Below are 23453 nucleotides of genomic sequence, written 5' to 3'. Positions count from 1 at the left end.
CCAGGATGCTGCAGAGGGCTGGGCCCCAGCGTTCTGTAGCTCTGCCCCTTGGCTGTCCCAGGTGGGGGCTCACCTCCACAGGCTGAGAGCTGCATCTCCTTATTCATGCATTTGATGAGCCTGCTCTGCTGGGGGAGATTAGCCATCACCTACCTCTCCCTGGGTCACTCTGTGGGTCTGTTCCACCTCCAAACTTCCCTGCTTTATTTCAGTTAATTTGGCACAGTGATAAGTGTACCTCCCTCTCTTTGGAGGAAAAAGATGGCCCAAACTGGTACATTGCTTCCCTGTCCAGAAAAGCAGGCAGAGAGTCTGGGCACCCATGGCAGCCACAAGGGGTGCAGGTGAGTCAGGGGGTTGAGAACCAAGAACTGCAGGCTGACCTGCAGGCCTCGCTGGACTCACGTACCCACTGTCTTCCCAGCCACTGGCCCCTTTAACACCTTATGCCATCAGGGAACAGAAGAACCTGAAAGGGACTCCCTGTGTACAGAAGAGCGAGAAAGCCCTTGCCTCCAGCCTGTCAGTAAGCAGGAAACGCTGTCAGGCAGGGACCCAGAGTCAACATATTTGAGTTGTGGCTGGCCTGACAGCTGCTGAGTTTGTCACACAGATAATTAAATAAACTGCTTGAGCACAGAGATTCAGTATGTGGTGTCATTTAGCGGCTGCTACACGGGGGCCTTGATCTTAATTGAAGGTGCAATAGGGGAGAACCTTAAAGAAGTCCCAAATCAACTTCTCGCTCTAGTAACTAAACATTTGACTCCTGATCATCATCCAAAGCCTCCCAAGTTCTGGCCTTAGTTCCACTGAATGGTGCTAAGCAGCCTGAACCAAGGGTCTCCCTCCTCTCCATGCAGGGCCTTCCTTGAGCAGCCTCCTGCAGGGAAGCTTCGGGGGGCAGAAGGCTCCATGTCACCCCCTCACCCCACCTCCTTCTCCTTCCCTCCTTCCTCATGCTCCCTCAACACCCACTGATATGCTCCCCCCACTCCCCCTTTGAGCAGGGTCCTACTTATGAATCTATCACCTCCTTTGCTGGGACCCTGTGATTTGCGTTGCATGGTGGGCCTCCAACTAGGGCTTCCCATCCTCTCATGTGGGGCCCTCTATGGGACTATATGAGCCCTATAACACATAATCATCAATTTGTGCATTCATCTAAGAAATGAATGGAACATCTCCAATAAGCAAAGAATAGAAAGACAAATCACATTTCGCCACTCATAAGGACATCCAAGATAGTGGGAGGACACGCAAGCTAACAAGAAGTTGTAACAGAGGGAGGACGCTGCTCTTGCTGGAAGTTCTGATGGCACCTTGGGCAGCTTGGGGCTTATGCAGGAAATCCCCTGGGCCCTATAGGTTTATCTCAGTTAAAGCGTGAATCTAGAAATCCTTGGTGATGAGCTCCTGGACAGGTCGTCTTTTCCAGCCCACAGCACACCCCTCAAGCTTTCTGGGGTGGTGATGAAGAGGGAGGTCCCCTCAAGGCCATCCCTGGGTGAGGGTGGTGGAAATTAGAAAGAAAACATAGCACAGTGGCTAAGAGTTTGGGCTTTCAGTGCTGACAAGGCCTTACCTGGATGATCTGTCCTTTCACCTCTTGGATATCTCTCCCTTTCTGCGCTCTGCTCCAGCAACCCTGGTCCCCTTTTTGATCTCCAAAAGTGCCAGGAGACCTCTCACACCAGGGTCTTTGCATCTGCTATTTCTTCCGCTGGGATGCTCTTGCCCCGGATATTCAAATGCCTCCCTCCCTGACCTCCCAGCCTCCTTCAGGCCTTTGCTCAAAAGTCACTTCTCATGTTAGATGTTCTCACTAACTTCTTTCCCTGTCTTCCTCTTCTCTGGCACTTGTCACCACCTAAGACACCTCATCTCCTGTTTACTGTCTCCCCCATAAGACTGTATGCTCCACGAGGGCAGGAACCCTGTCTGTTTGTGCACTGCTGTATCCCCAGTGCCCAGAGTAGACCCGACTCATAGGAAGTGTATGTTCCTTGGATGAACGGATGAAAGGGTTCAAGCAGGAGAGCACACGGTCAGAGTTACCTCTTGGAGGGTTCACTCTTAAAGCCACATGGAAGGTGGGTTTGAAGAAATATCTGACCAGGAGCTGGGAGAACAACTAGGGGGCCTGTGAAGAGTCAGAGGGGCAGAGGCTGGACCAGGAAGACTGATGGACACCCATGTAGGACGGATGTAGTAAGACCAGACCTGGAAAGTGCCAACTGGACTTGGCATTTACAAGGATATGGTGTTCTCAATGGGGACAAGAGCCAGGCGCAGGCCTTGGTGGGCAGAGCGCCAGGGAGCTGGGAAAGCGGAGGCGGCCAGTGCAGGCAAGGCTTCAGGTGCCTGGGAGAGAAGGAGGGGAGAGGTGAAATGGTACCTTGAGGAATGCTGGGATGAAGCCGGCTCTTTGCGCTGTAGGGTGAAAGAGTGTGAGCCTGTCAGTGGACACAGAGAAGGAGGGGCTGGAATAAGAAGGGGTGGGTGCTGGGAAAGAACAGGGAACATTGTGGGGGGCCTCGGAGACTGCAACCTGTTTCCATAAGTGAAATCAGTGCAGTGCGAGACTTTCTCAGCTCAATAACTTATTAGCAATTTTTAATTACTGGAATGTATTTAAAGTGTGGTGGTTCTGTGAAGCACACCACACGTGCTGAACGGACAGCATTCTTGCGTACTTGCAGTGTGCTCATGTCAGGACATTGTCTTGCATAACCTAGAGGAAATATCCAGAGGGGACACATGTTTAAGTCATGCTTCTTGATCCTGGAAGCAGATACTATAAATGGGATGACTGCGACCCGAGGGCCACTGTGCTGGAAGGCTGTTGGTGATGCACTGATGCTGGCAGAACCTACGGAGGAGGCTGCAAGAAGGAGACGGTCCGTGAAGACTCCCATTGGTCCTTGAGATCCTGGGGTGTCTCTGGCTAGAGCAGCCCCACACAGTGGCCCAGAGAGTGGGGGTGCTGGGGACTAGACCCCGACCTTCTTTTGGCTGCTAATTCCATGACGTCAGGCCTGGCATCCTGATCATACTGGTACCCTCAGGTCCTGCACAGCCTTGGCACCCAGTGGACATTCAACAACGTCTCTATCTCTTCAGCAAGTGGTGTTGGGAAAGCTGGACAGCTGCATGTAAATCCATGAAGCTAGAACACACCTTCACATCATACATAAAAATAAACTCAAAACGGCTTAAAGACTGAAATACAAGACATGACACCATAAAGCTCCCAGAAGAGAACACAGGCAAAACATTCTCTGACATAAATTGCACCAATGTTTTCTTTGGTCAGTCTCCCAAGGCAATAGAAATAAAAACAAAAATAAACAAATGGGACCTAATCACACTTATAAGCTTTTGCACAGCAAAGGAAACCATAAACAAAATGAAAAGACAACCTATGGACTGGGAGGAAATATTTGCATATGATCCGACTGACAAGGGTTTAATTTCCAAAATATACAAACAGCTCCTACAATTCAATAATGAAAAAACAAACAACCCAATCGAAAAATGGGCAGAAGACCTAAATAGACATTTCTCCAAAGAAGACATATAGACGTTCAATAGGCACATGAAAAGATGCTCATCATCTCTAATTATTAGAGAAATGCAAATCAAAACAACGAGGTACCACCTCACACAAGTCAGAATGGCCATTATTAAAAAGTCTACAAATAATAAATGCTGGATAGGGTGTGGAGAAAAGGGAACCCTCCTACACTGTTGGTGGGAATGTAAATTGGTGTAGCCATTATGGAGAACAGTATGGAGGTTCCTAAAAAACTGAAAATAGAATTGCCATATGATCCAGCAATCCCATTCCTGGGCATGTATCCAGGCAAAACTATAATTCAAAAAGATACATGTACCCCTATGTTCATAGCAGCACTATTTACAATAGCCAAGACATGGAAACAGCCTAAATGTCCATTGACAGATGAATGGATAAAGAAGATGTGGTACATATATACAATGGAATACTACTCAGCCACAAAAAAGAATGAAATAATGCCATTTGCAGCAACATAGATGCAACTAGAGATTATCATACTAAGTGAGGTAAGTCAGAAAGAGAAAGACAAATACCATATATCACTTTTATGTGGAATCTAAAATATTACACAAATGAATATCTATGAAACAAAAACAGACCCACAAATATAGAGAACAGACTTGTGGTTGCCAAGGGGGAGGGGGGTGGGGGAGGGAAGGACTGGGAGTTTGGGATTAGCAGATGCAAACTAGTATATACAGGATGGATGAACAACAAGGTCCTACTGTATAGCACAGGGAACTATACTAAATATCCTGCGATAAACCATAATGGAAAAGAATATGAAAAAGAATATACAGATGTATAACTGAGTCACTTTGCTGTACACATAACATTGTAAATCAACTAAACTTCAATAAAATTTAAAAAAACCCCCAATATCTCTGAAGCGAGACAGCTTGGTGGCAAATGGCCACATCCCCCTGTGTGGAGCTCAAAGTGAAGGACAGGAAGGGTACAGAGGGATTCCTTTGCAAGGGCTGGGGAAGCAGCAGCGGCCTTTGGACAGAATGCAGGTGGGGCCCGGAGTGGAAGGACAATTGGAAGAAACTGGAAACAGGTGGGGGGCTGGAGAGAAAGTAGAGGCCAGTGCCCAGAGGCCAGAGCAAGCTAACAGTGGGCATGCCCCAGAGGCCCTGTGGCTTCGTCTCCAGGCTCCTCTGGCAGCTCTGGGAGATGCTGAGTTTCCCACTCCTTCCTTAGGGGAGAGGAAGTGGTCTGGTGCTCTGGTGTGCAGAGGCCCTGCGGGTTCGGGATGACTGAGCCAGCTCTCCTGGAGAAGCTCCCAGCTGGGCCTCTTGCTGAGCTGCACAGCACGGAGGCCCGGCCCAGCAGCAGAGGCCTTTCCCACTGACCATGGCTCCTGAGTCCTCCCTCCAAAAGTCTCCTGGGGGAAAAGGATAAAGCAGTCGCATCTGCTGTGAACATGCCTTGCTGAGACCAAATTAAAAAGAGCCCCAAAGCTGGGGGTGATTATGAAGGGTGGGCTGTAGCGGCAGAGCCTATGGAACTTGGGGCAGGTACTCGCCCTCTCGGGACCTCCGGGTTCCCATCTGGGAAACGGGAAAGCTGGACTATCTTATCTGACACTCAGTCAGCTTGAGTTCAGATTACCTAGGTTGGCACACAGGCCTCACGCTTACCCACTTGCCTGCATTCACCCGTAGTCTCCGTCACCATCCCCCCCCGCCCCCGCCCCCAGGACCTGCATCTGAATCACCTGCTCTGTCCCATCTGCACCCTAGGATACCCTCACTCACCTTTCAAGATTCACCTCAAATGTCTCTTCTCCAGCTCCCTCCCCAGACATTCCCCTTCTCATCCTCTGGTGGACCAATCCCTCCCTCGGGCTCAGCTGACAGTTCCTGAGAGCCTTCCATGCATTCCAGAAACTTCCTCTAGACCTGGAATCAGGAGCTCTTGGTTCTTCTCTTCCATCTCTACCAGCTCACGGGGTGAACTTGGATGACTCACTGCATCTCTTTTCAAAAGCAAGGCCGACTTATAGGGCAGGAATAGAGATGCAGATGTAGAGAACAGGTATGTGGACATGGGGGGGTGGGGAAGGGGAGGCTGGGATGAACTGGGAGATTAGGTTTGACATAAATACACTACCATGTGTAAAATAGATAACTAGTGCGAACCTGCTGTATAGCTCAGGGAGCTCAGCTCGGTGCTCTGGATGACCTAGATGGGGGGGAAAGCGGGGGAGGGAGGTTGAAGAGGGAGGGGATGTAGGTATGCATATAGCTGGTTTACTTCATTGTACAGCAGAAAGTAACACAACACTGTAAAGCAATTTTACTCTAATTAAAAAAAAAACAACAAGGCAGTTGGAAAAGGTGATAGAAGTTTGATCATTTGGAGGTCAAATCCAGTCATTCGTTAAATACACATGGAGGACAAATGTTCTTCTCTCTCCTTGTTCACAGAACATCCACACCCCTGACCTCTAAGCCCGTATCCAGCGTGGTCACATGTGGGCAGGGTCCTTACAGCCTCCTGTGTCTGCCTCTCGACTGTGCCCTGATGTTTGCAATGACAACACCATCCTCTGGAGTGCTGCTGACACTGCTTAGAGAAGAGCGCTCATGATGTGACTAGCACTGCTCATTTTATGCTCGCGACACCATGAGGTAGGCGCTATCATCATTCCCATCTTACAGACTCAGTAAGTGAGACAGAGCTTATGTGCCTTCTCCAAGGCGATGTGGAATGGCCCCAAGGCTGACCTAAGGCCGGTGCCTTTGGTCCTGTGCCACCTGCTCCCTCAGCACGGGCCTCTCCGCAGGCCCCAGCACCTCCCTGCTGTAGGGACCGCTCCAGCAGGGTGAAGCCAAATCCCCTAGGATGCCTGCCACCACCAACACGGCCCTGCACCTGCTGCTCCCACACCGTGGGATGCCGAGTTTCTCTGGGGCTGGGCCAAAACAGCTGGGAATGTGAGTAGCTCTCCCTGGCAGGGCAGAGGAGACTTGTCCAAGTGTGGAAATGCCCTGGAGGCATGGGACTCAATTTATGTTTCTGAAGCAGTAAGATGCGAAGTAACAACAACAACTAAATAAATACCCAAAAGAAGAAAAGAAGTCTTTGGCAGCAAGATCTATCTGCTCTGCTAACTTGTAACAGAAGTTTGGGTTTTTATTCCTGTGTTTAGTAACACTTAGGAAAAAAAGGTTTATTAGTGAGCCTATAGTATGTTTAATTTTTAAAATAAAAAGTGGCAGTTATTTCCTCTGATTTCATAAGCCTGGGAATTCCCCTCTGAAGCACCAAAGCCTACCTACAAATTCCATGCAGGATGAGGAAGCTTAATGGCCTGTTTAGAACTAAAACCCTAACAAGCTTCTTTCTTCCATAATTTCATGGTTTGTTTGGAAAACTGCCCAACTATGACACTACCATCTGGGATAATACAAGCCAGGCGTGGTGAGTGATAGCTGAGTGGCAAGCTTGTCTTCTCCAACAGTGTAGGAAATAAAGCATGAATTCAGAACTGAGTCAGAAAAATCATTTAAAAAGTGCCAGCTAGTACACAAATCGGAATGCCATGTCATAAGATAACTTTTAAGACACAAACTCTAGAAGAAGTTAAAGGTACAGAGAAATCCACCTACTATCTTGGTGTTCATTGGTAATATTTGGTACCGAGGACAAATGTGACTCTAATTTTGCCCCAAGGAGAAGGAGAGACCGTATCCCACCTCCCTTGTCCCCCTGACTTTCAGCAAGTGAGACCCTGCTTGGGACGTCAGGACTGCTGGTGTGGAAGCTGCCAACACCCGCTGAAGCAAGGCTGCTGAGTTTAGTTTTGATTTTCTCACCGGCTAATGATCCCTAAATGATGTTGTATTTCATTCTGTATTCACAGTATCCCATTGCCATAGCAACAGGAATGTGATACCACAAGTTTTCTTGCACATGGGCTTCAAATGCTGCCTCTCCTCCCTGGCAGAGGGGTTAGTGTCATGTCCCCAGGCGGTACCCCTGAGAACCCCCTCTGCACCCCAGTGAGGGCTCAGGGGCTCTGGTGGCAGAGCAAGTGCTCTGAACTGCGGTGGCCTCGCCTAGGAACCCACCACCACGTCCCCGTCCTCCTCCCCCTCGCTCTACGTGCTCCAACCCCATAAGGACGGTCCTAATATAGTGACTTCTGGGGGCAGAGAAAGCCCCAGAGAGTGAAGTCATAACTTCTCTTTGTAAAGCTGGTAGGAAAAGACAGTGAAACATTATGATTTTAGAATTTTTGTTTGCATGGGAAAAAGGTGTTTTTAAGTTTCCTGGATCAACAACTCCCTGGAAATTTGGGATGAAAGACAAATCGTCATCAATGGAGCTCAAGATGGCATTAAATACTCTGCTGCCATCTTGGGGTGAGGACTGAAGGAAGCTGTCCTTTATACCCACCAGCCTTTTTCCTAAGAATCCCATCCTGCTTGCCCCCCAGCCCTCTGTCAATCCATTACTGCCCGCTCCCCACTGGAGCCATGGTTCTGGCGAAGATGGAGAAGTGCGCTCCCAAAGCACCCTCCTAGGCCTGGCTGCCTCCGCGCCCTCCAAGGCCCTGGGACCAGTGAACAGGTCTCTACTGCTTGCTGGGCATTCCCTATGGTAACGCTAGAGAAGGAGAGGCTGGCTGGCCTCCTGCCTAGGAACTGGAGCTGATACTGAACCAGAGGCAGTGAAGGCTTCTCCGTGGGGTCCAGACGGGGCCAGGGTTGCAGACGGGGGAGCCGTAGCCCCTGGTGGGCATGTCCAGGATAGCCTGAGGGCCTGACTCTCAGCACCTTCCTCTCCCACTCTCCATCTACCTGCAAGCCATCCGGGCCCAAGACCTGCTGGTCAGAACCCTTGTTCCTGCCTCTGCATTCCCCTCACAGCTTGTGCACCTCTCTGCTCCAGGCCTGAGGCCACACTGAATTAGATAAATGATGACAACAGGTGTCATTAATACCCAACACGTGTAACATACCCGGCCCACACTAAGTGGTCTCTGTGCTGCATCTCCTTTACTTTTCTCCACGGAGCAGGTGGGAACTGCCAATAGCCCCTTTTACAGCTGAGGAAAAGGCCCAGAGAGGCGGAGTCATGAACCCAAGGTCAGAGAGCTGGGCTGCAAACCCAGGTCCCTCTGGGACTTTGCAGGTACCCCTTTCCACCGAAAAGGGATCTTTTGCAGAGCGGCTCTGTCTGCCACTCAAGTGGGTGGGAATTCACAAAATTGGTGAAAAACCCAACGAATCAGAAGGATTTGGTGGATAAATTCAATCAGCACGAAGCAGAACCAAGACCTAATCTGCCTGCCCCTCCCGCACACTCTCCAGCTCTCCCCCGGCACCCTTCACCGCGGCAGGTTTTGTGGTGGGTGATTTTCCCTCATGTGATGTAAGAAATGCTGTTTGAATAACCGATGGTGAGGGAGGCCGTGCACACTCTGATGCAGAAATAAAAACCTTTAGAAAGATGCAAGTTGGGGGATACTGGAAACCGGAGAATGGAACGTCAGTCTATAAAATTCAACATGGCCAATAAGGCTGGAGCAAGTGGTCAAGTGTTTTTAGTGCTCACGGCTGCTGAGGCATCGGCAGGCCTGGGCTGGGCAGGGCTTCCAGGCCTCGGACATTTTTCCTGGGCTCATTTTGGCTTGATTCCACATTGGGCCTCATGACTTCTAAAGCACGTCAGCATCTGTGTCATAAGCATGGCCATGAAAGGGGCCAAGACGCTTCCCATCACAAGATAAACTCAACTTTCCAGAGACCCGCCTGCTCCAGGACCCCGCTGCCAGGGCCTGTGGATGAGGTGAGAAAGCTGTCCTTTCTCGGGGTGCAGAAGGCCCACAGACCTGGACTCCTCCACCGTGAATCCTCCTGCCACATGGTCCTGGCGCCGGTGCAAGTGAGACCAGAGCTCTGCCCTTCCCTCTGGGTGCCCAGGCTCCCAGCTGTGACCACACAGAAGCCCTTTTCTGCCAGTGTCACCAGCACTCTGCAGTGGGGCTCCATCCAGGCTTTCTCCTCCCTTCCCGGCCCTGCCCCACAGCAGGTCTCGGACCTCATGCAGCCCCACGTGGGCTCCCCACCTCCAGCATCCCCTGGCTCGGGCCAGTGGGCCTGTTCCCACCTGCCCAAGTGCTGCTTCTGCCGTCTCACATCGTCTAATTTATTCATGTGTGGCCATTTGGGTTCAGCATCACAAATATTTTTACAGGCTGTGGCATGCACTATTCATTGCGGCCGCATGGACATGGGAATTTGTGGTCTAGCTCTCATATTCTTGAGCATCTGTGAGTTGTTGACGTCTTGGTGCAAGGCCCTGAGCCATGTGCTGAGACTATATTCGTGCACCAAGAGCCACGGGCTCTGCCCTTGAGGCTCTTACCATCCATTGGGAGCTGGCACTGCCCCTCTCACTCAAGCCCAACAGAGGGCATGACCCCTCTGGCCCCAACTCCACGGACACGTTCTGAAGTCCTTGCAGGGCCTTCCTCATCTTGCTCAGAGGTGTTCTGGACAGGCCAGGTGACCGCTCTAGGCCAGAGCTGGAGTGCCCACCATACTGGGAACCACTGGACTGCGGGGTCCATCTGGCCACATTCTACACACAGCATGGTCTCCTGATTCACGAGACACTGTCCAGAGGGGCCAACGTGCTCTCTGCCGCCACCTGGCAGGGCCCATCCTACTCAAGAGACCTGGGCAGTGCCTTTCAGCCTGGTTCCTACTGGACACATGCTCTGCACCAGCCCAGGGCTTCGTGGGCCTCCCTGGCTTCTGCTCTCCCAGGCCTTCCTCTAAGGGCAGGGGCCTCTGGAGGTGGACACAAACGAACACGCATCACTGAAACGCTGCTGCTGCTATGCTGCTAAGGCTCTTTCCTCTTTCTCTTTTTTTAAAAACACATTTAACCTGTAAGACGCAGCACCCAGGTCATTTGTCAGAAGGGCATTAGAAAATCCATGACAAAACCCACGAGCATAGAGGCAGGGAGCCGTCTTCCTACCTTTAAGGAAACAGTCCTTGCTGCGGACGATGACAATCTTCTTCCCCAGCAGGCAAGCAGCACGGTGGAGCTCACAGTGGTTTTCGTAAACCCTCCCGTCGGAGCCACACACGGGCACGTAGCTGGGACTGCAGGCCTCCAGGCACCGGCACTCGGGCTCCCCCGTCTCCCTGCTGAGCGTGCACCTGCTCCCGCGGCTGCAGAACTTCTTCCTGCAGGAGGCTGGCAGCCCACGGTGGCCGGAAAGCCCTGCCAGGCACACAAACACAGAAGGTCAGCCGTGAGCACTCAGGGGTGTGTGGCACGGGCCATCTGTGTAGCTCTTTCAGGCTGTGGTGAGCAGAGGCTGTGAAGCTGAGGCCCGGGGGCTCGGGCGCCCCATGGAGCCCCTGCCCCTCTGGCAGGGGTGCTACAAGCAGTGCCCTGCCGTGTAGAGCCCAGGTTTTTTGGCTGGCTCTCGCCAAACATCTCAGACACAACCCCTGCCCATCCTGGAAGGGAGGAGTAAACAGAGGGCCACACGGAGCTGGCAAAGTACCAATGGACCCTGCTGACTGAGTGGAGGAGGGCTTTCCAAGGGACAGAGGGCTTGAGCCAAGGTTCCCGTAACCACAGCACAGGGAGCATTTGCCTATCTCTGGGAGGAGACGGTGTGGGTTGGGGGGATATGGGTTGGGGGAATAAGGGTAGCAAGGCGTGGTTCTGCCTTATAGACTCAGACAGCCAAGCAGAGGCATTTTGGTCTGATATGTTAGGCACTGGGGAGCCGTGGTGGGGTCTAGGGAGTAAATGTGGAGTAAGGAGAAAATGGTACTCTGAAGTGTTCAGGATCGGGGGGCAGCCAAGGCAGGGAGGCCAGAAGTTGACCTATTCCTCTGAGGAGAATACAGTTCGCTAGGACACAACAGCAGTGGTGGCACCAGCAGCCTCTGTCCACTGCTCAGTCCTTTCTAGCACAATACTGCAGCCTGCAGCCGTGGGCAAGAAGGCTGAGACCATGGAAACAGCAGTTGCTGTGTTCCTTTGGGTCTCACACTTGCCATTTTGTTGTGTGTCTCCTGCACCCAACACATGCCCATAATGATCTCAGGCAGTGGTGTCCAGAGCTCACACACCAAAGCAGCAGGACAGCTGGTAGAGTGGCTTATTGCCGAAAAGGTACACTTACACGGAGGGCCAAAAAAGCATCTACCACCAACGTGACACTCCTCCAAAGAGTCCAGAAAACTGGATGATTGCCACGTGGCATTAATGGCAACAGATAGGAAATTGAGAATTATAAAGGGATATCAAAACGCAAATAATTAAAACATGAATGCAGATTTTATGGCCACAGAAGTCTTTGCTTTTAAGTTTTAATTAAATCTTCTTCAAAATATTGGCAAGACAGAATGGCCTGGGCCGTCAAGACTGAACTTTCAGCCTCAACTCCTACCCCATGGGATTAAAATGCCTAAGGAAAAAAAAACTTGTTTTTGGTTGAGTCTGTTTTTCATCATTATAGATTTGAAAAGAAAAAGAAAAGTCAGTTATCGGTAGATTAACTACTTGATTCAATAACTCATTTAAATTCCTCCAGCCTTGGCAAGCTGAGAAATATTGACTTTTTCTTGAATCATAATAAACTAGAAGGTCAAAATATCTCTGAGCAGTATAAAAGTGCAGATTGTAAGTGGGCGTGGGAATCTCCTTTATCCACTTTGCTAACTGTTGGCGTGTCACCGCGAAGGCTAGGTGGCATTCACTGGCCCCAGCATGCACCCTCCTGTCAAGGCTGACAGGCGGGGGGCGGGGGGGAGCCAAGGCACTCGGCAGTGGGAGGCTCTGGGCTGGAGGCCCTTCACCCACGGTGTTTATGGCTGCTGTGTCACGGAGTGTGTTTGATTAGTATGATTCTCCTGGGTTATTGGAAAATGGGTTATCCTGGAAAGCACCGGAGGCTACTGGAAGAAACTAACCAGCTCTAAAAATATCAGCCTTTGTTTCTTTCCCAAGTCAATGCCAGGACACAAAGTGCTGCCATTGTATCACTATTTTAATAAACTTCCCTGTGGGATAAGAAGGATACCCACTAGCCACCCCGTTTTGAAGAAACAAAGCCCAACTTTCTGAGCCTCTGGTCTTTCAGTTCCTGCTTTGGTGCTTTTGCCCCGGCTGTGCTACCTGCCCAGACTGGGCTCTCTCTGGGTACATCAGCTCCAGTGCACCCTTGGGGTCCACTTCCTCCACCAGGTGCCTGCTGCCACCTCCAGTCTGAGGGCCCCTCTCTGAACCCCCTGACCCTGAGAGGGTCTGCCCCACTCTCTGGCCTCAGGACGCCCCACGGGTACAGGGCCTTTGTCTTCTTCAGCCTGCCCCCTCACTCAGGATTTAAGAAACACAATAGTTTTCAAAGCTGTTCTCCCTAACTCTGTTTCGGTGCTTAACCCCCAGGCTAGAAGCTGGGATGGGAAGGTGGAAAGGGCCCCATATGCAGTGACTGTTCAGGGGTGTATCTCCCTTGCCACCTCCACGTGGGGAGCTGGAGGGATGGAGGCATGAAGGGGAGGCAACTGTCCATAGAGGTGGGCCTTCTCTGGGGTAAAGGGGACTAGGACCAGGAGTGGCAGTGCAGCGAGGCCCTTCAGAGACCACCTAATCCAGTGCAGGCATCAATGGAAGGCCAGTGAGCTGTGGACGGGGGTGGGGAGAATCCTCTCTACCTGATCCTATCCCCTCTGAGATGCCCACACGGCCAGACTGCACCCAACACCTCTGAGAACCAGCGCTGCACGTGGCGCTTCCGACGCCCAGGTTTGATCATGCTGCAGGTGTGGCTCTGAGGGCCTCCCCCAGGCTGTGCTCCGAGGCGTCAGTGTTAAGAAAAGAGTTGTGCCAACCCGTGCTCATCCAAGTGGCCCAGAGCACTCAGGCTCTCGCTGACGTGGAAATGGACTGTTGGCAAATATTTGATTCCTAATTATTGGCAATTAAGACAAAAGTAGCTTGAAAGCCCTGCATCTGCCCTTCCCAGTCTGTGGCCAGTGGGCCCCCCGACAAGCGGAGAATGCCGTGCATGGGGGCGGCCTGGGGTCCCGACCCCGGCCTCCGAGATGCCGGCCAAGCGTGGTTTCATTAAATGAGCCCCTTGTCACCACTTCCTCCTTGTTATGAAAACAGAATGAATTCCCCCCTCCTACCAGGACGATGATAAAACAGTAATGGGAAAGGTAACCAAGTGAGACTGCCAGCAACTGCCTACAGTATTTATGAGGACGACCATGATGCCTGAAAAAGATATAATGTGCTTAATTTATAGTCATAAAGAAAGTCATTTACCCAGGTTAGAGACTGATCATCTCACCAAATAAGCTGCTTTTCAACACTAATTAAATGTACCGAACATGGTCAGACATGGGAATTGTTACGTGAAAGTGATGGTGGCAGAAGAAACAAGTCCATTTGTACCAGTCGGTGCTAAAGCCTCCCTCTGCAATTCAAATAAGGATTCTCGATTTGACCGCCACAGACCAGGGATCTGCAGGTGGTGGAGGTTAGCCGCGGTTGAGTCAAGCCCGTCCGACCCCGGGGGAGGGATCAGAGGGAGCGAGCCTTCCTCCTTCGCCCAGAGCAGGAAGCCTCCTTCCTTGGTTGCTCACCTCTGACCACAGCACAGAGCACAGACAGTTCAGTTATTCTGCCCCCAAACTCTGACTCAGTCTCTGAAACTGGTTCTTCACACAGAGTAAACCAGTGAGCTCTCCCCTCTCAAGGATCGTGCCCTGAATTGCACACAAGGGGAAACCCCTCCGAGTTCCACTTTGGGATGCTAATTCCACTTCGGGCATGTTTGCCCAGGGCAGCATTTCACCTGAGAACTTGCCCTTGGCTTGCCTACTAGGGGAGCCCCTCCCCTTTCCCGGCCTGCGGAGGTCATTCTAGGTCTCTGTGGGCGGTGCTGCCTAAGTCCCCTCTGGCCGGCCTCAGTGTCCCAGCAAAGGGCTGGGGCTGAAACGCCCACTACCTCGCCCCACCCCTCCACAAAGCCACAGTGAGGCGATGGCTTGGCTCTACGGTGGCTGCACACTCTGCAGGGCCCAAGGCCAAGAAGAGGGAGACGTGGACGCGGAAGATGAGAGGCGACAGGTGCAGCCCCAAGTACCAGCCGCCCTGCACGCTGATGGCCTCACTGCTGCCTGCCGTGAACCCCTGTCTGGCACCGCAGCGGTCTCCAGCTTCTGCAGACAGAAGGTATCTGTACAGGAATGAGGGGCCCACCTGTCAGCAGACATAGCCCCTTACACATAGAGTATATGCTTTATTTTCTGTGCCTTGATATGGATCCACCGGGGAGCTGCAGCCCATATCCTGTGTCATGGTCAGGTTCTTTAAAGACCTAGAGTGAAGGGTGGTGTGTGTACAGAGGTGTAGCTATGTGGGTGTATCAGCCAGGGGCTGAAGGTAATGGTCCCAGTACGTGTCCCTACCTCACAGCCCCAGACATGCCCAAGGTGGTCTGGAGACAGAGCGTCTGGTAAACTTTGACTCTGCTTAGCAGAGACCATGCAAGTGCCTTGGAAGTGGTGGCAGAATTTGGGTTTGTGCGAGAGCCAGGCAGAGACCCAGGTCTGCAGCCAGTGCAGTTTCTACACACCAGATGGGGTGGGTGGTAACAACGGGGTGCTTCAGGAGTGCCTGCCGGCCAGCTCTCCAACCACCTATTCATCCAACAAATACTTACAGAACACCTCCCATGGGCCAGACCCTATTCTAGGTGCTGCGGACACAAGGCAGACTGGGACATTGTCCTCAGGGCACTGATAGTACAGTGCAGGAAGACACACGAGAGCATGAACAGGCAAACACACACACAAGACAAATGTGGGCTGGGGAAAAGGCCAGGAAGGAGTTAAATAGGGCGCTGCGGTGGGCCGGCTTTCATCTGAGGTCAGGGAAGCCTTCTTTTTTTGAGGGGGGGGGCTTTCATTTTACTTTATTTATTTATTTATTTTTTTTAACATCTTTACTGGAGTATAACTGCTTTGCAATGGTGTGTTAGTTTCTGCTTTATAACAAAGTGAATCAGCTATACATATACATATATCCCCATATCCCCTCCCTCTTGCGTCTCCCTCCCTCCCACGCTCCCTATCCCACCCCTCTAGGTGGTCACAAAGCGCCGAGCTCATCTCCCTGTGCTATGTGGCTGCTTCCCACTAGCTATCTATTTTACATTTGGTAGTGTATATATGAAACTATCATGCCACTTTCATGCCACTACCATGTCACTTTCCATGCCACTCTCTCACTTTGTCCCAGCTTACCCTTCCCCCTCCCCGTGTCCTCAAGTCCGTTCTCTACGTCTGCATCTTTATTCCTGTCCTGCCCCTAGGTTCTTCAGAACCATTTTTTTTTTTAGATTCCATATATATGTGTTAACATACGGTATTCGTTTTTCTCTTTCTGACTTACTTCACTCTGTATGACAGTCTCTAGGTCCATCTACCTCACTACAAATAACTCAATTTCATTTCTTTTTATGGCTGAGTAATATTACATTGTATATATGTGCCACATCTTCTTTATCCATTCATCTGTCGATGGACACTTAGGTTGCTTCCATATCCTGGCTATTGTAAATAGAGCTGCAATGAACATTGCGGTACATGACTTTTTTGAATTATGGTTTTCTCAGGGTATATGCCCAGTAGTGGGATTGCTGGGTTGTATAGTTTTTTAAGGAACCTCCATACTGTTCTCCATAGTGGCTGTATCAATTTACATTCCCACCAACAGTGCAAGAGGGTTTCCTTTTCTCCACACCCTCTCCAGCATTTATTGTTTGTAGATTTTTTGATGATGGCCATTCTGACTGGTGTGAGATACCTCATTGTAGTTTTGATTTGCATTTCTCTAATGGTCAGTGATGTTGAGCATCCTTTCATGTGTTTGTTGGCAGTCTGCGTATCTTCTTTGGAGAAATGTCTATTTAGGTCTTCTGCCTTGAGAACGTGAGATTTGACCTGAGACCTGAAAGTTAGGTGGCAGAGCCCCGGGGAGAGAACAGCAGCCTGGGGGCCCAGAGCCCTGTGTACAGAGCAAGGGGGCGGCACAGGGAGAGGCCTGGATTGCTCCCAGGCAGATCTCACTGGGGCAGAACCAGTCTGTAGAGTCAAATTTGCCGCCTTGCCCAGCTGTACCCCTGGGGAAGTGGGGTGACTCTCGTTCCCTGGAAGCCTGCAGTCAGCTCTTGGGAACTGAGTGTTGGAGGGAGGCCCCATCTCCTGGCATTCAGCACTCCTAGCTCCACGCCTGGCTGAAAGGGCCCGTCCTCAAACACTCCCACAGGCCACAAGGCTCTTAGCACCTCACAGGCTGCTGGTGGGGACAAGAAAATCTCTCCTGGTCTCAGCACTGGCCCCCTTGGTGGCAACCTCCATATTCTCTGGGTGACCTGAGTACTGCGGCTGCCCTGGGTCCACCTCTGCCCTGCAAAGTCTCATTCACACTCAAGGGTTGGAAAGAGAATCTGCAATTCCTCCCAGGGAGATGTGCATTTCCAGTAGTACCCAGCCAGGGGGGCTGTTGCTTAAAGTAACTCCTAGTTACTGAGTAAATGGTAAACTCCTGTTTACTGAGGCGTGCCAATGGCCAGGCACCATGCCTAACACTTACATGAGCTCATCTAATCCTCATTTCATCCTCGTAACAGCCCTGTGAAGTAGACACACAGGCCTCACTCTGAATGTATTTGTGGCATGTATATGTGCCCATTTTACAGACTGGGAAATACGAGTCAAGCAGTGACATGCCTATGGTCAGACAAGTAGGTTGTAGGTGGTGCAGCCTAGATTTGAATGAGTCTCACCCCAAATCCCTCGGACTTGGGATAATCTGCTCAGTCAGGAATACGATCGCTGCCTCAAGGAACTCAGGCCAGGAGGGTTCAGATGTCCATAGTCTGAGCTTCTCCAACATCAGGACACATACAAATGTCAGCAGTCCTGGCCGGTAGGCTCTCTGCTGCTCACACAAGAACATGCAGCTAGGAGGCCAATTTAGCAAATTCTCTGAGGGCTGGAGGTTTACAGAGTCACAGGAGGAAGTGCTGCTTGGATCTTCGAACATCGAATCCCAAACCCACTCCTCAAGCATGGACACCGGGTCCGCGACCCCCTCCCTCCATTATGATGTCTCTCAGCTTCAGTGCCCCCCTCCTCTGGGCTTTTCCCCTGAAATTGTTCAGGTGACTAGTGGGCAGACGTGATGTTCTCTCAGTGACCACACAGCACAGCCTAAGCCGAGACCACTGTGTGCTTCATGAAAATGGAAGTTTGACCAGCTCGGAAACACGTGATCAATTTTCCAGCTCCCAAAGCTTAACAGAAACATATGGTTACCCATTGCTGGAAGATAACTTAACCTGTTCTGCGTATGGCTCACAGATACTAAATTAAGGTCTGACAAATTGGCTTCAAAACACACCACTAAGTCAAAGCCAGAAATGCCTGGCACACGGAGAGAAGAAGGAGGACCTTTAACCCTCAGCGGGCTCTCAGTTCTGCCTGAGGAATTTGATTCTAACCACTTCTGCATCAAACCAAAGCACAGAGTAGGATGCTACACTCTGTCCAATGTCCCTGGGCAGGGCTTCTGGAGGCAGTTATTTCCAGTCAGGGATGAAGAACATAAGTGCCAAAGTATACTTTCCAAAAACTTGAAAACAGGACTCTGATGAGAATATAAAATGAGCAAGTGTTAAAGATTTATTCGACTCAGTAATGAGGGACCTGCAGGAGGGTGAAGCTGGTTCAAAGGAGAGTTGGAGGAGGTATACAGGCATTGGAGAGAGAAAGTGGGATGAGACAGCCAGCAGAGGCACACCACCAGGTAATGACCTACAGGGCAAGAACACCATACCATTTGGGGGTTATTTTTTCCACCAGAAAGAAATAGTTTGCATCTTTACTGGAAACAAATCTGTAAGTTAACATGTAACTGCATAGTCTGGGCCTTTAATTCACACAAAATAGTGAGTTGAATAAAGATACAACTCCCTAGCGTGGATCAGTATATCATTTTCATACTGCTAAAACATGTTCCCACATGACATGGGGAGAACTTGCCACCCTCCCTTGTCCTTATTCCCAAGCTCTGGATACTGTTCCCAATGCCACAAAGTGCCTACAGATATCATCTGAGTCGGCTGCCAGGACTTTCACCCTTGCCTCCTACCTGGGGCAGCTCCTTCCTCTGGAGCCCCCAGCCTCACAAAAGACCCCAGAGGGAGGAAATGAGACCCCGAACCACTGAGCTCAGCTCTGCTGAACTCTCACGTGCCGAAAGGCACCTGGTGTGGGAGGGTGAGAACAAGCTGGAGCCGGTCAGGTGCTCACGTGAACCCTGAACCGCATCTGGGTTTCAAGCAACCCGTGGTTAAACCTCACATTGACCCAGCCCTGGGCTCCTGGCCTTGTTAGCTGTGTGATTCCAGGCAAGTTCCCCACGCTCTTTTCCCTCTAATTTAAAAATGAGGATAACAATGGTTTGCCCTTCACGGGATTTTTTTTTTTTTTTTGAGGATTAAATGAGCTGATTCATGTGAAGGGCTTGGCACATAGTAAGTGCTCAATTCAGACATTTGGAATTACTGACAGGTTGAATAAATAAGACTGAAAAATAAGAAGCCGTTTGGTTTTACTGATATAAGTGTATACAAGCGTGGGCTGGTTACAGTCCTCAGGAGGCCTGCCTTAATGAAAAGGGGAGCATATTTATATAGAAAGTATTGCCTGGTTTTAAAAGGCAGACTCGCAATAGCATGCTTCATAATATCTCGAGGAAATGCTTCCCTTGCAGTTTCCCTTACATTGGGCGTTTGCTTGACCCAAGTGGAGTCTGCCCAGCTCCTGAGGGAGTCTGAAGTCACACATCCTCAGGGCACAGTGACCAGCACTGGCCTGCACCCCAAACGCAGCAGGCTCCACTCCACACCTCAGGGTCCCTGCCAGCCGAGCCCAGAGCTCAGTTTCAAAGGCAGCCATGGCACGGACCCTGGTCCTGTGAACGCCGCAGGCCCACTTACCTCAGTCAGTCCTGCTGTATCTCTCCCCTCTGGGAGCCCTTTGCACTGTTATGCCACCTCTCCCTCTATATTGTATGATGATAGTAAAGCTACCTGACTCACGATTTCTAAGAGCTTTCTCCCTGGGGCCTCCCACAGGCATACTCCACTTAAAACGGGCTCCCAGACTGCCGGCCTGGAGCTTTTTCTAGCTGTTTGCCGGCACTCAGCACTTCTCACCCTCTGGTCCTGTGGCTCCCCAGACAGAAGAGCAGGCCCTGGGGCAGGGCCTCCGCAGCCGGACTTCACAGTCACCCAGAGCTCAAGGGCGGGCATGCGGTGGTCCCTGTGGTTTCAGGGCAAAGACCAGGTTCTATTTCTGCTGTTCAGAGCTCGGCACAGGGCCTGGCACAGAGTGGGCTGCAGAAAACGCCAGGTGAAAGACAGAATCTGATTAGGACACTACAGAGACCCAAGACGGCTTGCTAGAGATCTGAGTAATCAGAAATCAATGGTTCCAAAGAAACAGACATGGCGACACAATGAGTAATAGAAGGAGTGGAGACTGTGGACAGCATTTGGGTGGGAGACTAGAGACCTGGGTTCTGTCCGGGTTCTACCAAAGCAAGTCTCTTTCACACCTTAGCCGCAGTTTCCTTATCAGTAACATGAGGCAGTGTCTAGAAATTCCTTGAGACTGAATTTAGGGTGTCTATAAAAGCCTGTGTTCTAACTTGCACATCTTTTGGCTGTAATAAAACTACAATAATCCCTTCTTTTTCTTTTTGCCTCTATTTGCCCTATCAAGTTATTTCAACTGGCCTCTGAAGGGTTATTTCAGAGACGAACTTGGGAAGAAAAGCTGCATAAAGATGTGAAGCACAATAGGATTTTTGCCCTTGGGAGAGTTTCTTTTACAAAATGGTTTTGTTTTAGAGTACTTCCTCCAAATACATTCCTATCCCAAAGTTCCTGTTCCTCTCCAGTTCGCATCTGTCTTATTCTCCGTCACCAGGGCCCTCATTTTTCCACCTGGTACCGAGCTCCCTTGTCACTTTCTCTAGCTCCTCGGGGCTCCCTGTGTCTTCCAGCTGAGGGGACCAGTTGTTGCTGCTCTCAGTGGGTCTTCACTCTCTCCATGATGCCTCGTTACGTGGGCTCGTTCCTGCTTCTCCACCAGCTAATGATTCAAGGCCATGACACCTCGGACTGCCTCCAATTATTTCAAGGATTATTGTGAAGACACTCAGCGTGAGCCACCAGGACGCTCCCCAACACTTTAGACCTATGACCGCAGAGGGGATGCTAAATCCTTCTAGGGCCCTTTACCTGCTGTACAAGTGCTGCCCCCAGGTCAACACTTTATCTTGGTAGATCACTGGTCTTTGATGTATCTTATAAACAGAGAGAATAATATGTACTTCTTGACCATCCTTCTAAAGGAAAAAATGAAGCACAATGAAAATATCTAATATTAGCACAGAAGAATTTAGTACTTTCAATCAGAAGGGTATCAGTTTCACCTCTCAAAGATCTGCCCTTTTCTCTCATTGGGATTAGCAGCCATAAAAATATTTGCTGGATAATATCAAAATAAAGCTTAGTAATAGTATCAAATAGGTAACTCCATTTCTCCTCTGGTTTGCCTGAACCAAGTGGCTGCTGAGGCCTCTGGCAGGTGGGCCTAAGGGCTCAGGGAGGCTGGCTATCCTGGCTGAATGGGTCTCCCACCCGAGACCAGGAGAGCACATGCTGACCAGAGAGCAGGAGGCTTCTTCCAGGTGTCTCCGCAGGGGCTCGACAACCTGTCTACTCCCACATAGAGGCCCTCAGGACCAGCCACCCCCTATCAGGGCCTACCTGGGAGACCACTACTGCGTTAGAGTCCTTCCACGTCTGAACTTGAGCTCCAGCGAGCAGGCAGTGGACAATCACCATGCACACTAGGGGGTCCAGCCTCCAGGGGGAGGAAGAACAAGCAGAATCAGAGCTGCTGGAGAAGGATAACAACTTCAACAGAGACAACAAACCATCAAAACTGCAGGAGAAGTGACTACAGCCCAGAGAAGGTTTTCAAGAGAGTTGTGATTTTTGAACCCAAAAGAAAATCAGAGGAATTTAAAAAGAGAATGGTCAGTATTGGGACTCAAATGAGTGGCCTCCAAGATCAAGTAGAGTACATATCTCAAAGCCCAGAGCAAAAATAGAAAAAAAGTTCTAAAATACAGTAGTCATTCTAAATAAAAACTTTAAGGAAAAAAGGCACGGAGGACAATTTCCAAATACGTCCCTTTAAATGACCAACCACTGTTTCAATTAAAAATCAGGAGCCAGACAGGGATACTTGTCATCACCATTTTTATTCATAAAGGAAGTGTAGTAAGACAAGAAAATGAAATATTAGTAAAAATTTGGAAAAGACAACTAACAATTATCTCTTTTTGCTGATTGTATATCTATATACTTAGAAAACCAAGGGGCTCTAGTGCAAAGATATGAAAATTTTAAGAGAATTATTATGAGGTGGTTGGACAGATGATAAATATGCCAAAATTAACCATTCTTTTCTTCACTAGCAAAATAATTAGAAATGGGAAAGGGAAAATAGTCCACTGATAATAATGATAAGACTATAAAAGATAAGACTATATTGGCCCCAGATAACCAAGAAAAATAAGAAAAAGAATAATGAAGGGGGATGTGCCTTTCCGACGTGCCTTTCCAGATAGCAGAACATCAAACCAGAAAGCTGCTATGATCAAATCAATACAATAATGACTGAGGAATAGACAGGTCAATGACTGTAGTTGTAACAATAAAATAGAAGAAGGGATCCAGAAATAAATCCCTGTGTATCTGAAAATTCGATGTATGACAATAGTGGCTACTGCATGGGGTACATGATAGTCATTTGATAAACGATGTTGGGGTACCTAGCTATCCACCTGGAATAAAATAACATCAGAACCCTATTTCACACCACATAAAAGTCAAATTCAAGTAGCTGTAAATGTTTGTTATTCTTATTAAATAATGAGTGGATATAAAAGAACAGTTACACACTTTGTGGACAGCATAAGCGTTGCAGCACAATGAACAACTATGTACTCATCGACCCATTTAAAGAAAAAGAACAGTTTCATTAGTTTTGAGTTCCTCCGATACTATACCCTCATTTCCACTCAGAGGTAAACATTATCTGGATTTTTTTGTTTATTATTATTTTGCTTTTCTTTGTAGTTTGATCTCATCTTAGTATTTCTATGCAATATACTGCTTTTTTTTTTTACATGTTTCTGAACTTGACAGAAATAAATCACATTGTATTTATTTACCTGAGAAGTTACCTCTTTGCTCTTGCACTATGTTTTGTTTCATCCACATCGTTGCATATACCTTTAATTCATTTTCACTTATGTTGCCCATTGTACACACACATCATTATTCATTTATATAGTCTATTTAGGTTGTTGATTGCCTTTTCCCATGGTCCTCTTTCTCTCTTTTGTTTCTTTATTTTGGATTGAATATTTCACCTTTCATTCTTTTTCTTCTAGTCAGATAAAAATTGAACATACTCTTTTTATTCTTCTACTCTTTACTCCATAAATTAAAAAATGTATAAATTAACCCAAGTCTAAAGTTACCCAATAACTTTACCCTCCACATGAAGAAGAGCATATGAACTACAATCATTCCTTTCCTGACCTAAATATATGATAATAGTATATATTAATTCTATCTTTATTCCTCAAATTTTCTTAGTTGTGTTTGTCTAAAATATCCATTTTATCCTTGTTTTAAAGAGTCATTTATGCTGCGTAATTA

General features: G+C 49.3%; 1 protein-coding gene and 1 long non-coding RNA gene across 8 annotated transcripts in view; one reads left to right on the top strand and one right to left on the bottom strand.

Moving 5' to 3' along the window:
- LOC309657420 overlaps positions 1-23453 on the top strand; it is a 1054509-nt gene that overhangs the window by 495607 nt on the left and 535449 nt on the right. The window lies entirely within an intron of this gene.
- The window catches only part of FSTL4 (follistatin like 4), a 734694-nt gene that overhangs the window by 237213 nt on the left and 474028 nt on the right, over positions 1-23453 (bottom strand). For all 7 annotated transcript variants that reach the window (XM_082454719.1, XM_082454713.1, XM_082454715.1 and 4 more), the window contains one exon: positions 10583-10831. In XM_082454719.1, coding sequence (XP_082310845.1) covers positions 10583-10831 — 249 coding nt within the window. The remainder of the gene's footprint in view (positions 1-10582; positions 10832-23453) is intronic.

This window comes from Balaenoptera physalus (assembly GCF_965194825.1).
Source record: "Balaenoptera physalus genome assembly, chromosome: 3".
NCBI classification, from domain to species: domain Eukaryota; kingdom Metazoa; phylum Chordata; class Mammalia; order Artiodactyla; family Balaenopteridae; genus Balaenoptera; species Balaenoptera physalus.
Note: the sequence above shows the minus strand (reverse complement) of the source record. Positions and strands in the feature narration are given on the sequence as shown.